Here is a 16,451-nt window from a genome sequence, read left to right as displayed (position 1 = left end):
ACTCATGTATATGCAAAAGTAGATTGGTAGTGTTTCCCTTTTAAGGAAATGTTTACGAAATTTTCGTTTGTATATGTATTATTTTGAATAGAATGTAATGTGACCATTTTTTTCGTTTGTTGGGGAATGGTTTCGTTAGTTGAAGGTGTGTATGGGGAATAGCGTGGTTATAGTTACCGGTGGAGGGTGAGACGTAACTACACATAAGACGTTTACGCTAGTGTAAACATTGATTGCATTGTCTTTAGTTTGTCATTCCAAGCTTCCCATTTATATTCCTTTTAAGTATTATATGGTATGAATATTTTTACATTTCAAATTTTAAAATTATTTCAATAACTATTTCCAATTTTATTTATTTTCAGGGGAAGAGTAACGAGTTCCACTCCAACAACAGAACTTATTGCTCAAAGTTGATCATGAGTATATAGTCTTAGGAACAAGATTTGATATTATTTCATATATGAACAAAAAGAGATGAATAACATTAAGATCATCAAAGAATAACGAATGAATAAATAGGTATCGAACACCTCATAACGTTTCTCAAGGAATATATCTATGAAAGAGGATAATAAAAACAAGAAATAACTTTGTATAACAATGAAACATGGCTGTAGAAAAACAGATTTCGAAGATCCCTGTGCTCATAGTCGTGATAGTGTGATTATATCCCAGCCTCGGACCTATCCAGAAAAAAATACCCTGCCACTTACAGTCTCACAGAGGCTTTGGGTGAAAAAATTAGAACTATCATATCAAATTGTTTTGAAAAGAAATTCATTACTTCACCACTAATTAAAAATTAAACAAAACGACCAGAAACAACCTTTTATCCGTCCCTCATAAACATCGTTAATTTTCTTTTCATATAAACTACCAACCTTTTAAGTAGTGTTCGATATGTACAGCGAAAATTTAAACGATGTAAATTCAACTGTTGCAATGACTGCAATGACGATGGGGGGTGCCACCTCACAAGATTACTTTAAATTGTTCAACGATTTTACCCCATGGAACCAAACAAGCCCAACAGCAACAACAAATCTTACCTCAACACCCCTCTCATGGTCATCGTCGCTATCAACGTTGTCATCGACGACTACATTCAGCGGATTATTTGAGAGCAATAACAGCACGAACGGCACCAACCTAAGTAGTCCATCCATCATTTATAGGCCAACACTGGACGAACAGGACAATGAAGTCGCTGATACTGGTGGTGATGGTAATAGCTATGGCGAAAATATAGCTTTGATCGACAGTGCGGAACAACCAGCAGTGGATATTGAAGGCGATTATACAGCGGTATACATTGCTTCCAATGGCGTCGCAGAGGGTATTGGTGACTCGGTATCGGTATTGAATGAAAATGAAAATACGACATCGTCCCTTCAACGGACAGCCGGTGATGATGATGCGGGTGGTGACAGCGGTGCAGATAATAATGTGGGTGGCATGGGTGGATTTGGTTCCAACAGTGGTGGTAGCACGTTTATGTTATTATTAGAAGATTTTGGAGAGTATTTTTATAATTATAATGGGAGCAGGGTTTCCGGTACAACAATGAGTAGCGGTTTTAATTTCACAGAATTTGATTATCGAAATAATTGCACGGGTAATGGAACATGTACAGAATCAACAGAAGGTAAGGTCAAAATAAATTTGTTTGTATGGCGTACAACTATATGTACATAGTGAAATAATCTGCATGTTCAATAAATTAATAATACAACGACATCATTTTTATTTCTAGTATGGAGATAAAATATTATTAGTTTTGTATCAAATGTAATGCATAATAACTATAAATATAAATAGCTGTGTAAAGGGTTGCAACAAATAATTTATTTGATACTAAGGGCAATGCTCAAAACAAAAAGTTACATAATTTTCTAATTACTTCTTATTAACAGAATTGATCTGTTTCTATCCCTAGCAGAAAACATTTCTTTGTAAGTTAACTGTCACGCTTGGATATTGTTTCCATTCGTCTAGATTTTATCGTGCACTTCGCCAGTTTTTCGGTCAATTTAATCGTCTAAATGTGCTTACAGTCGGCAAAATCCTGCAAAAGTTTGAGCGAACCAGGTCTGAAGAAGATGTGAAAAGACCAGTACATGCTCGTAAAGCCCGTACTACAGAAAATATTGCTGCTGTTCGCGATAGCGTGGCTCAAAAGTCGTAAACCTTACAAACCTTACGTCGTTTCCAACAATTGCACCTTTCGAGCTCGTTGTTATTGAGCATTATGCAAAAAACTTTAATTAAAACACTTGCGAGGTGTAATTGGCTTAATAACTAAAGCCACTGACCATTGACCATATTAAGCCACATTTTCACCTCAGTGGAATTGACAATAAGCAGAATTGGTTATTCTTTGACCTTGAGGTCGTGAAAGAGTAACGAATGAAAAAATAACTACCGAACACTTCATACATTTTCTGAAGGAATATATGTATGAAAGAGGATCATAAAAGCAAGAAATAACTTTGTATAATAATGAAACATAGCTATAGAAAAAAAGTAGTACCCGTTGCATGATGGTTAGTGTGATGGACTGTCATGCGAGAGGTCATGTGTTCGATCTCTGCCTATGCTACCTAAAGTTTTTTTTCAAGGGTACTGCCTCTTGCGAGGAATTGACAAATTCTCCAAGAGTAATTCTTGTCATGAAAAGTGCTTTCTCAAATTTGCCGTTCGGATTCGGCTTAAAACTGTAGGTCCCTTCCATCCCTGACAACAGTACTGGTACACAGGAATGGTTGAGAGTTGTTAGTCACTAGGCCCTAGTTCTCAAACGGACTGTTGCGCCACCCAATTTAATTTAGCTTTAGAAAAACAGATTTCGAAAATTACTCTGCTATTAGTCGTGATGGTGTGATTATATCCCAGCCCAGAGCTATCCAGAAAAGAATAACCTGCCAATTACATTCTACCAGAGGCTTAGAGAAAAAAATTAAAACTATCATTCATTCATTACTCCCCCACTAATTAAAAATTAATTAATCAAAACGACAGGAACAACCTTTTATCCATCCCTCATAAGCTTTGGCAAACATAGTTAAATTTCTTTTCTACCAACCTTTTAAGTTGTAGTTGATACATAAATATGTAAAGCGTAAATTTAAACGAATCGTTAATAAGCAGAATTCCCGAATTTGAGCGCATTCGAAAAATCAATTCGGCCGATATTGCACTCTATACAAATATATAAACCATAGCAATTGTATCATAATACAAAAAAAAAAATAACCATCCTTAACATAGTGCATAGTGGGAATTACAATTAATTGGTTCGTATTTTCAATTCAATTTTGATATATGTATGAATGTTTGGATGCTCGTTTTTTAATTTTTTTATATATATTGAGCGTGCACTAAAGGAGTTATAAATACTCTTATAATAATAAGACGCAGTGCGAGCAATTAGGAAAGAAGCATAGGATTTGAAAGGAGTTAACGATGCAATGGTGAGAAAATTGGGCCTTAGAAATCATTCCAAATTCGTGTAGTGCGGCTGAAAGAAAGAATCCCAGTACTTAACTGTAGTCCCGAAATTGGATTTTAACTGTAGGTCCCTTCCATCCCTGACAGCAGTACTCGCACACAGAAATGGTTGAAAGTTGCCAGTCACTAGGCAGTAGTTCTCAAACGGACTGTTGCGCCACCCAATTTATTTTTTTTTAATTTAATATTTACATCTATTTATAGATAAAATGGTATTCCTGGTATAAATAGATAAAGGTTTACGTGCCCTTTTTAGTATTTAGAAATTGGGCTAAACTTTAAACTGAGGCGCATTCCTTGAAGTACGGATTTTACTGTTAAATTATTTAAGAATCGCTTTTGAAATATCAAGTTCAATAATCTTACTTTATTCTCCAAAACGATATAAAGATTTGTTCGGTGAGATAAATCATGAGATCACGAGTCGATCTATTGCTACGAAAGCCATACTGCCGGTTATTAAAAAGATTTTTCTTCACGACATTTCCTTATCTGAAAATTTATCAGCGTTTCCATGAGCTTAGATAGAAGGGATCAAGTCCATTTGGACAATATTTAGAGGGAGAGAAGGATTCACCTCTTTTAGGAAAGGGCTAAAAGCTAAATATTTGTCAAATTGCAAGCTAGTAACTTATTAAAGCCTTAATAACAGACGTTCAAAATTTTGCGCATCCGACTCACTAGATTTTAGTCCAGTCCAGCCTGATTATTATGTTAGTATGACTGATTTTCTTCGATCAAAGAAGTTTGTGTTTATATTCCTTTAAAAGTTTAGACATGCGAATTAGGATCATACATTCTATAACCAAAGCAGTGTTGGGAAACAACATTGACTGTAAACTACGGTATAGTGTTACCTCTATTATAGTTTTAAATTATCCAATTAAATAAATCAGATGCATTAATTACACCCCTCCTAGGGGCAGAATTTGTTCATAAGGAGGTAGGTTTCAAGGATTAGACCAGGTAACCCTCTTAATGAAAAAAGTAAGAAATGGCGTTGTACAGCAAAATGGTCCTTATCTTTTTTAAAGTATCCACTTGATGTTAATAATTTTATAAAAAAATAAAAAATGTTTTTAAAGATGAAAAGAAGATTTTGAGCTTGTAAATTAACAATCACAAAACAATACCATTTCCACCCCGGTTCAATAGACTACGACACGAAACAATAATTATCAGCGCTATTATGAATTCTATCCTAATTGGAAACTTTTACGAATTCCGAAAGAGTGCCGAATGTGGAAAATGTCGTACTTTCGAATGCGAACGAATTCCATGATAAAGCTTTTGAGGATCACAAATCGCCCGTCATATTAGCTAGGAAGGCGAATTAGCTAAAGGTGAGTTTAAAAAAGTAAAAAAAGACTAAAAGAAATGTACAAACAAATTTAATGTTAAAAGGGGACCCCCGGATTTAAACCAGGGGCCTCTCGGTCTGCAATGAAATGCATTATCACAGCCCACAAAAATACAAATGCAGTAGATCAGGTAAGAAATCTTAGTAAGTAAGAAGAGTTGTTTAATATTAAGAAAATTTTAAACAAGGCTTTTTACATAAAGAACTGATTTAACCAGGGAGAGAGTAGGATAACGATAAAATCTACAATTTTTTAAAAAAATAATCTTAATTTTTAAATCTTCAAATCATCATATTGTATCCACTTTTTAAAATAATTCCATTATTAGGCTTGAATGCTAGGTCTAATTATTATTGCTTTCCAAAATGGGGGATGTATTGAATATTTTGCTGTGTGAAAAACTTAATTAAATAGGAAAGAAGATAGGCCAGTTTTGTAGCCATCACTTTCTGCATTCAAGAATGAATTAGACTTTAGACGTCTACCGAGACAGCTACTATTCATCACGTTAGCTTAGTAAAAAGTAAAGTGCACGAAATCTCAAAATCAAGATTCTTATAAATTGGGCTAAAAGTCATCAAAGGCTTACCGGACGTTTTTTCAGTTGAAATTATAATATCGAGCCCTCCCCGCCATTTTATCGTAAGCGACATTTTCAATAAAAAAGACAACTTAATTATTAAAATTTTCTAGTAAGACATAGACCCTTAAAAGCTATTGTCATGTCTTAGCTTAAGCATAATTAATAATTTCCAATGCTGACTATGGTTACAAGTTGCATCAAGTACCAGCAGTAAGCTTTTGATTTGTCGTTTACGATAAAATTTATTCTGTAGCTTACGGAAAGGGCTCGATATGTTACAGTTTGTATTTTAAATATTCATACTACTATTTTAGTTCACTATATCATTACGTTGTTTAAAATAGCAAATTTAACAAAAACATGAATGACGAAATATAACACAATTATCTTTTTTATTTGCAGTCTACCACAATTATTGGGCGCTGATTCTGATTTTATTTCCATTCTTAACGTTATTTGGTAATGTTTTAGTTATTTTATCAGTGTGCCGTGAACGTTCGCTTCAAACAGTAACCAACTATTTCATAGTGTCGTTGGCGATAGCCGATCTTCTAGTTGCCGTTGTGGTTATGCCATTTGCTGTTTATGTTTTGGTAAGTTAAAATCACATATTTATATTAACAAACGATTAATCTTTACAAATATTATAAATGAGGAATAAAAGACATCATTCAATTGTTCTATTATAGCCAGTTTAGTTTCCTATTGTATTGAAAGTATATAAGTCTATACAGGGTCCGGCAAAAAAGCTCCCGTTTTTTTAGACGTGTATATAGTAGTACCCGTGGCATGATGGTTAGTGCGTTGGACTGTCATGCAAGGGGTCTTGGATTCAATCCCTGCCTGTGCCACCTTAATTTAAAAAAAAAATAATTTTCGCGGGTACTGCCTCTTGCGAGGATTTGACAAATTCTCCAAGAGTAATTCTTGTCATGAAAAGTGCTTTCTCAAATTTGCCGTTCGGATTGCAACCAAGGCTACATTTGTGACTGTAGTGTCAAAGCCATTATACTAAGAGTGAAAGTCAATTTTCTTTTCTTAATTGTACTTCAAATTCAAATTGTACTACTTAAAATTTGCTCTTAAAAATGAAACTTAGAGCTAACTAAAACTACACATTCTTTCTAAAATAAGAACAACCAAAATTTTTTGAGCTTTTGTATTATATATTTTTTTGGTTTTTGTATATTTTTATTTTTGTGTCATCATGCCTATTCAACTTAAAGATAAACCCTATAGTTATAAAAGAGCTAGGTAGGCTTAAAATCCCATCTTAACTACCCACTATCAAGTGTCGATTAAGGCCACCAAAACTGGTTCTCCTACTTCACTCTACCAATTCGGATACAGCCTTACTGAACCGAAGGAGCTCCGATCGGTTTTGTGCCACGAACGTCCCGATTGTAAAGATCTCGCCTAACCACGGACATTCGTCAGGTGGTAGACTAGTGCCTGTGTGTCTGTGGAAATATAAATACTGATCTAACCAGATGACGAGGTACTTCAATACTCTTTTGCTAGTTAAAACTGCCCGTGAAGATAAACGATGACCATTTCTTGCACGTATCCTTCGTGGAATGTTGTGGTAGAAGCTCAGATCGCCATTGCATAGCATCATTTCATTTCGAAGGTGAAAATGATGGAGTAGGGCTCTGTTTTCCATCTCGTGGTTGGGTCGAATGCTAACATTCACCTTGATTTTTGACAAACGATCTGATTTTGTTGGAAAGGGAGCTGCTGACAGTACTTTTCCATCGGATCTTCAATAATGTAAAAGTCATCGTCAAAGATGGCTTATTCTGGATCTATTTGCGGTGCATAAGTAAGTACGCCTCTGTGCTACTTAATTCTTTGGGGTTTCAGACACCGAAGGTCATTATTATTTGTTCCTGAATATCTTTGTTGATTTTAGGAAACTCGAATCACTGAAATTAACTGACTGAATCATGTGATCACAGTACTTGTTAAATGATAACATATAATTTTACCTATTATTTTTTATTGACGACTTCAATGTCCTAACCTCCAAGTCGTGTGAGTCTATGAATCACCTGTACAAGTTTTTGATTCTTGTCATTTCCTTGCACTTATAGGTATTGTCCGTTCCATCGACTGTTTTGTTGTTTCGTCCATCTGTTGTAAATGGTGGTCAATTTCTGTATTTGTCAGGTTTCTGTTCTTTGGTGGGGCTATGTCACTCAAACGAAATTCTCTAGCTAAGGCGTTGGTGAAACGAGGCCAGCACATCTTACTGTAATTGCACATGGTTTTTCGCTACGAGTCGTGAAACTCAAGAACTCAGTTGTAACCTCTAAGCATTTCTTTAACTTCTTTGTACTTGATAAGTGAGAAGCACTACAACGAATACCCCTTATCTTTTTCACGTATTATTTTAATGAATAATATTTAGTTGTTAGTGGCCAACTTACGGCTAAGGAGGGGCTCCATTTCCTCCTTGAGCTTTTTTAAGTTCTCCTCAAACTGGCTGATGGCTGCTTGTTTGAATTGAAGGGCCTGAAAAAGCTTTGTTTGGTCTTGCAGGTCCACCTCTAACGCATTGCTTGTTGACGGTTCGGAGTCCGATAGGATTTTGTACCTATTCTTCGCAGACTTAAAGCGCCCTCTCTTCCCTCAGCGACGTGATCTCAGAGTCGTCACACACCTACGGCGCTTCACTATCTGACGTCAATTTTTGTTTTTAGCTGTATCAGCTTTCTTTACCAAAATGGGAATTTCCTCTTCCTTTAATTTTTTCCTGTTGTTCATTGGTCAAATAAATGACCGGGCGTTATTGTGGTGATTTTGAGTTCCTCTAATCAAAAAACGCCTGGTTTATTCTCCTTTTATACCAATCAATAAAATCCGTTATTTCTTGATTGTGGAAAAAAGTAATATTAATAATATTTGCGGACGCCACCACTACTGGGCTACCGTACACTTTTAAAAAGGTAATCTCAATCACTAATTAAAATAACACTTTTAGAATTCTGTCTTCTCATGCTGGAAGTCAAAGATCACCTGACAGTCCTACACATTAACCATCAAGCCACGGGTATTTGTCCATCACTGACTCGCAAACAGGAGTTTCGTCAGTATTGTATCAAGAATCACCTAAGTCGATTTCACAATAAGTAAGCTTATTTGCGTAATAAGACTTTTAAATCTTCTTCAAGTGCAGTCATTTGCCTTTCCCATTACACCAGCATTTTTTTCTTCTTTTGTATTAACAAGAGTATAAAAAATAAAAACAACTGTTAAAAATAATCAAAACAAAAAAACATGTTTTTTTTTTGCTGAATCAATTAATAATGTCGTGCTCGAACAGAAAGGCGAGTGTATACCTTAGAGACTATCTACGCAATTTTTTGCGAATAGAACTTATACGAGTTCTTTTCCGTAACTCAGTCTCCAGTCCTATACATGCAACTTCTGGAGTACCACAAGGTAGTCACCTTGGTCCCCTTCTCTTCGTCTTATCTGTTAACGATGTCTGTCTTAAATTAAAAAACTCAGATATCCTAATTTTTGCGGATGATAAGAAAATTTTTAAGATTATCTCAACTCTATACTTTTACAAAATGATCTTAATATATTTTTTGTGTGGTGCATTCATAATTTCCTAGGTATGTAGGTAAATGTAAACAAATCCCATCTCATAGAGTATACTACTTCCTCAATGACGCCGTCAACGTAGTCGATTCAATTAAAGATCTTGGTATTATGTGTGATAAAAACTTGATTTTCTATTCCTATTTTGACCAAATTATTAATAAAGCTAATAGATCGCTTGGTTTTATTAAGAGATGGCCAAATGAATTTTTCAACCCATATATCAACTAAAGCGCTTTACATTTCCATAGTCCGTTCTCATCTTGAATATGCCTGCCAAGTTTGGTCTCCCTTTTATGAAAACCATTCATTCAGAATTGAAAATGTTCAAAGACGTTTCGTTCGATTTGCCTTACGTGGCCTCCCCTGGGATGATACATCCAACTTGCCTCCTTATGCCAATCGACTAAAACTGATAGGTTTGCAGCCCTTATATATTAGACCACAAACGGCACTCCTGACTCCTGAGTGATATTCATCTGAACACCAACCCTCGAAATCTGCGAACTGTCTCCCTTTTCTATATCCCTCATCACCGCACTAATTACGGGCAGTTTGAACCAATGTCCAGAATTCTTCATCACTGCAACGCTGCTAGTCTTCGACTTCAACATTTCCAAATCCCATCTAAAAGATACCCTTTACTTTTTTTTTAAGTCTAATAAAATTAGAATGGTTAGTGGGCCTTAGGGCCCACATGAATTAATGTTGAAAACTGATAACAAGAGCAAAAAAAAAATGTTATGTTAGTGTTAATTTAAGTTATGTTAAGTTATGTTGTGTTAAGTTAAGTTATAGCTTGTATTAAGCTGAATAAATAAATAATATCATACTCTAACCATCACACTGAAAAACCTTATTATCACATTTTCATGTGACGAATTATGACCATTAAAAATATTAATTGTTTTACTATAGGTTAAGTTTCAAATGAAGAATTAAATATTAGAAAGGCATTTAAAGCTAATAGAAATGAATTAGATTCATAGTTTAATTTTGTCATTCCGAATTTTATTTTTCAAAATTTCACTATCAACATTTTTTAAACCGATTTTTATTTTCAAATTTTTGAAATTTACATAAAGTTGTGTTCATAAAAATAGCAGTGCTCTCCCAATAAAACAAAAGGGCCTTGAATATCATCGTTAGAATATATTTCATTAAACTTCTAATAAGAAACTAAAATATTTTATTCATAATAAAAAAAATAAGTATTATCGATTTTTTACCGTTAGCCTTCTCACAGTAAAAACCGTTTTATAAATATGTTCATAAAAATAGCCGTGCATAACAAAGTACTGGATCTATTACGTTAGAAGTAAGGAAAACTGTAATAAGTTACATGAAAGCATACAAATAATGTTAGCTTACAATTGTTGCATACCCATTGTTTTTTATGACTGCTTCTTATCAGCCCGCTACAAATTTGCGATGGGGTTAAGGTCGGAGATTGAGTGGGCCACTCCGTAACGGATAACTTCTTCTGCGCAAATCATGATTTTTTACTTTTTGACGTACATATGCTTTGTGTCATAGTCTTGCTGATATATCCAAACTAACGGTATTTGCTCTTCAGCATAGGGTAACATAACCTCCTCGATAATTTTCACATACTCGGTTGCATCAATTTTACCCCCGGGGGATAAATATGCCCGACTCCGTAGTATGAAAAGCAAGCCAATATCATAATTTTTCCTCCAACATGCTTCTCTGTTTTTATAGTGTACCGTAGATCGTTTGCTGCATTATGGGAACTTCTCAAATATTCTCGACGACCCTTGGATCCAAAAAGGATGACTTTGCTTTCATCGTTCCACAGAACATTCCTTCATTCCTCTTTTGCCCTTTCCTTATGCGCTTTGGCAACCTTCATACTCTTTGCCACATGCCTTTTCGTCAAGTTGGTACCTTGCGTGGACTTTAGGCTGGTAACTTCACTTCTAAAAGACGTCTTCGTATTGTGATGTGACAGGGCTTACAGACAGTTAAAGTCCATTTCTTAAGTATTATTTCTTATTTCCTATGGAATGGTTATGTTTTGCTAACTGAACAATTTTTCTGTCACTTCTTTCAGTAGTCATCCTTTTTGGGCCTTTGGTTTTCGGTTTATTTTGCCATTTTAACGCGTTACTAGGGTTTTCTCTCCAAACGCAGTTTCTAATAAGTTTTCAAATTTCTTCGATGTAGTGTCTTGACCGTCTCATTGTTTATTTTTTAACTAATATGTACCAATTATTTGTATGCTTGTATGTTACAAATACTTAAAACTTTAAATAGTAAATATTTACTTACCGAAAAATAAAAAAAAAATTGTATTTTTAACACTTTATAAAATCAAGGCACTGCTATTTTTATGAACACTTTATAGAGAGAGAGTTTGAAATAATGTGTGTTCACCGGGAAAAGTAGATTATAACTTCAAGCTAAAAGTCTCAAATATGAAAACGAAAGACCGTTAGATGCGTTTGTTGTAAGCATTTCCGTTATTTACATAATTGACAATCTAATAAAATGTGACCAGCACTGCTATTTTTATGAATACAACTGTACATATTTACATATTATGTACTTACTCAGAAAAAATAACAAAATGTAAATGAGCATTTTGGTTTGTGAGTTTATTTCAATCATTTCAAAGAGTTCGAAATAAAATAAACTCAATTCTGCTATTTTAAATAATTAAATTTGAATTTTTGTTTCCATTCGAATAGAATTACTTTGTATGTTGTTTTTGATCATTTTCAATTTAGTTATTCTTTTTATTATTAATTGAAAGTAAATGTAACTGTAAAATTTTACTTATTTTTTTGATTTCAGGTAAATGGAAGCTGGGCTCTGCCAAATGTCGTTTGTGATTTCTACATAGCAATGGATGTGATATGCTCCACATCATCGATTTTTAATCTAGTTGCGATATCGATAGACAGGTACAGCAAACATTATTGCATTAAATAAAACTAGTTAACAAAAAAATACAAACAAATGTGCTTAAGTTTATCTTTCGATTTTTCTATTCGGTTAACCCTTAAATATCCTAATAGCCTTGATATCGTTTTTGAAGCTTACATTGAATTTTATTACTCTCAAGTTAAAAGCAAACTAGAGGGAGAACCATTACTTACAAAAAAAAGTTCTAAAATTTTAAGCCCTACAATTTTTGTTGGATAATATTTCGAATTTGACCGATTAGAGAAAAGATATTATGTTGCTGTATCTTGTTTGAATTAATGATAAAGTAATATGTGTAAGTCATTTTTAGCAATTTACTAAGATTAATAGATGATTTACCTAATTTTAAACGATTTCATCATCCTACTATCTCTTAAAAACTTACTTAACTTAAAATCATTGAATGTCTATCTGTAAAATTATTTTTATAAGAGCAGTGGATGGAATGGTCCAGTTGGGAATTCCAATTAAATGCTCCATTTAAGCGTATTTGGTTTGTTTATTTTCACGAGCCATCACTTCATAGACATGTTTGAATGCTCTTTTTTAATAAAAGACTAGTTAGCAAAACGAAAAAAAAGGTTTAAAATGTTAGACTCCCTCAGTAAATTGTTAAATATTTAGCAAATTGCAAACTATTTTTGTTAAACCCTTTAAAATTGTTTAAAATTTGACACCAATATTTTGTAGAAAATTTAATTTGGTATATCTTTGCAGTATATGAATTCTTTTTAAGAAGTTACATTCATACATTCTTTAACTGGACACTTATTTATATAGTGCGTTAAATTTGATCAGAGGCTGGAGTGTAATTTAATTTACCATTTCAGATATATCGCAGTAACTCAACCAATAAAATACGCTAAGCATAAAAATAGTCGTCGTGTCTGTTTAACAATACTTCTAGTTTGGGCAATATCAGCGGCAATCGGATCGCCCATAGTTTTAGGATTAAATAATACTCCCAATCGTGATCCTGATTTATGTATATTTTATAATACGGACTTCATAATGTATTCGTCTCTAAGCAGTTTTTTAATACCGTGCATTATAATGGTATTTCTATATTGGAGTATATTCAAGGTTTGTGAAAAAAGTCATATTGTGTTTTAAATTCTAACGTACATTTTTAGGCATTACGCAGCAGAGCTAGGAAGCAGAGGGCTGCGCGCAAACCTCATTTATCGGAGATAACATGTGGGAGCGTTATAGAGAATATAGCACAAACCAGAAGGTTGGCAGAAACAGCACTGGACAGCAGTAAAAGTGCGAGCCGCATAATGCCTGATGAACCAGCAACGAATACAGCATCCGGGTCCAATGAGGAAGAAGATGAAAATGCAATATCGCCTGATATAGATGACTGTCATGTTATCGTTAACGACAAGTCAACAGAATTCATGCTTGCGACAGTAGTGGAAGAGACTGGAAAGTAAGCTTTTTTTAAAAAAAATAATCTCCAAACAATTTGTAATCTTTTTTGAGGAACAATGATGAGGTTGATTACGAATACAAAACGTGTTCATTAAGGTGCTTTCCGTCTGTTTAAGGTTAAAAAATGTTCAATGAGCATTGTGAAAATGAAATACTATTTACGTACCTAGGTTTGGGATGCAACGGGGGCACCTTTATTATTGTGATATAACATTTCGCAGAACCAGAAAACATTGATTTTATCCGTAGTATCAGAAAAGAATAATTTTAAGTTTTACAGTTATCCCAATTTTATATCGTAATATATTTTTGTGCCATGATTTTAACTACAACTTGTTAAATGATAACACGTTTATTAATTACCTTTTTTCTTCTTACTTACATGAAATAAAGACCGTCATTTAGAGGTTTTATTTATTTTGAACCAACCTTATTTGGCTTTATTTATGTTTAATTATATAAATTAAGTTATTTTATATTAAGTAATATAAACATAAAATAATATGAACATAAATTACTCTCAAAAACAAGTTTTTAAATTTGTTTTTCCATTTTACGCATAAAAACTCAAATTAGTAAAACAATACAATAATATGGACTTAATTTTTCGAGAATAACCGTTAACTTTCTTTATGTTTTTCAACAAATTGTATCATCACTAGATTCTGTAATATTTAACATACTCGTATAAAAATCTTTAAAAAATTTGCAATTGGAAGCCCTAAAATATCTCTAAATGTGTAAAAATACAACATAAAAAATCATATCCTGTTTCTTCTAAAGGCGTCCATTGAATTGTAATGAGAGTTTTAAAGATTTATCCAAGAAGAATTTCATATATTTATATGTTTTTTAAAAAACAGATACAATTAAAAAAAATGCATAAAATATTAATTTGAATCTGTAGTACTAAATGATTAAATTATAAAATATCTTATACTTCTTCTTTAAATAATTAATTTTAGAAGATACTTTAGGACAATATAATTTAATGTTTGAAGTATATTTCCAAATGATGACTAGTCTAATTTTGACATCACGGGTACTGCCTCTTGAGAGGAATTGGCAAATTTTCCTAGAGCACATCTTTTCATGAAAAAGAGCTTTCTGAAATTCGTTCTTCGGATTCGCAATGAATTGAAGGTCCCTCAATCACTGGCTTTCCTCGCACATGGGCATGATTGAGAGTGGACACGGACAGTCACTAGGCCTTGGTTCTCTATGAGCCTAATTTATTTAATTTTAGTCCGAATAGCCGCCTCAGCATTTCGCTGATTAAATGGTCAAAAGCTTTGAAAAACGACAGGCGTTAGTTAGTTCCACCTTGTCACCTTTCATAAATATTGGGCTAAAAAACGACTTATTCCATATATCGTGAAAGTGTTATGTTTTTAAGGAAAGTTTAAACCCGAAAGAAATGCATATAATCAAAGTATTTTCAGACTTTCTTTATTATTGTAAATTGTTAAAAGCCTTTAAATTAATTTGAGAATTTGAATTTAAATAATTACAAAGTCTATTTTCATATTTATTTCTGAAAAAGAAAAAAAACAACAACTGTAAAATAAATTACAAATAAAATGGACGAAATGACTATCAGTAATAACAAAATTGTATAAAGGTAGAAGATAATGTTTATCTTGTTATATAAGCACAATATATTTAGAGTCGTTGGTGGAAAATATTAGATATTTGAGATTGAACTCAGCAGTTGGAATCAGGGAATATTTTCTATATTTGATTAAGGAGGTAGGTCGAGGTAATTTTGGTCCGTAGTACAAGTTTTAAAATATTCTGACATACATTCTTGAAAGTAATACATTTTGTTGCTGCTTTTTGTAGGAAAGTATGTCTGAAATACTTTCTTACTTAATGACATATACAATGACGGATCCAGGAGGAGCCATGACCCCCCTGAGAGATAATTTGTTTTTTTTTTCGTAGGAATTCCCTTCAATTCAAAACTAATCACATTGCGTTAATGGATGGGACCCCCATTATATTTTGAATTATTTTTTTTTTGTATATGAAAATAACGTTTGTATTTTACTTCCTTAAACTTTGTTGCTAAAAGTACTACTTTTGACTGAAGATTGGACCAAAAGCATAATATGAATCGTATATTCAGTCCTATTTCAAAAAAGCAGCACAAATTCATCAACTTTTGACCAATGGACGATCCAAGAGAGGTCGTATGAGCCATAAAGCTTATACAGTTAAGTTGTATAAATAAAGATTTCATCTAAAGATTTGTTAGTAATTAAACGAAATTCACCAAAAAGTGGTTTGCTGTCAAAAACAACTAAAACTTTTGTTTTTACTCAATTTAGAATTTGAAAAAAACTAAGAAACCTTGAATAAGAGATCATCAATTTTATATTAAGTTGCCTTTAAATTCCTTAAACTAGCATTCAATTTTATTATTAAATTTTTTGACACACATAAATATTGATTATTTAAGTGATTTTACTTGCGATCTATAATAACTATATAGCAAGTTTTCATTAGTACACAATTTCAATCTAAAGCTTTTAATCAAATATGATATTACGACGATAGAGAAGTCGAGTACCGGATACCCCGATTCCTTCCGCCTGTCTGTCTTTTCTGGCCCCTGCAGTCCAAACGATTGTGTTCATTGAAATTAGGATTTCCTGCTGATTAGTGTAAGGCCTTGTTTTCATTTTATTAAAACAAAAAAAAACAGCAGTCCCCATGATAATTGTTTGGTTCAAACATGTGATTTTTCATAAACATTCTCTAAATTTTGTGTTCTTACTCGTAATTTGGCTTTTTTCTACAAGAAAAACATATTTCCGTATTGCTCAAAAAGGGTACCCCTCAAAAAACATTTATTTTGTTTTTAAGTTTTATCAAGAACTAATGGAACAATTTGAAAATTATTCTCTTTTAATGTCAATGATCAAATTGATGATGATTTTTGATGATCAAAAATGTATTTATTTTTTTATTTAAAAAAAAATATTAATTTTGTTTATAAAACT

General features: G+C 33.0%; 1 protein-coding gene across 6 annotated transcripts in view; it reads left to right on the top strand.

Annotated features, from left to right (window-relative positions):
- LOC129946354 (dopamine D2-like receptor) overlaps positions 1-16,451 on the top strand; it is a 95,459-nt gene that overhangs the window by 64,936 nt on the left and 14,072 nt on the right. For all 6 annotated transcript variants that reach the window (XM_056056502.1, XM_056056506.1, XM_056056504.1 and 3 more), the window contains 5 exons: positions 366-1,648; positions 5,857-6,047; positions 11,881-11,990; positions 12,843-13,095; positions 13,146-13,444. In XM_056056502.1, coding sequence (XP_055912477.1) covers positions 904-1,648; positions 5,857-6,047; positions 11,881-11,990; positions 12,843-13,095; positions 13,146-13,444 — 1,598 coding nt within the window. In that variant the 5' untranslated portion in view covers positions 366-903. The remainder of the gene's footprint in view (positions 1-365; positions 1,649-5,856; positions 6,048-11,880; positions 11,991-12,842; positions 13,096-13,145; positions 13,445-16,451) is intronic.

This window comes from Eupeodes corollae, chromosome 2, assembly GCF_945859685.1.
Source record: "Eupeodes corollae chromosome 2, idEupCoro1.1, whole genome shotgun sequence".
Classification (NCBI taxonomy): domain Eukaryota; kingdom Metazoa; phylum Arthropoda; class Insecta; order Diptera; family Syrphidae; genus Eupeodes; species Eupeodes corollae.
This window is presented reverse-complemented; position numbering and strand designations above follow the sequence as displayed.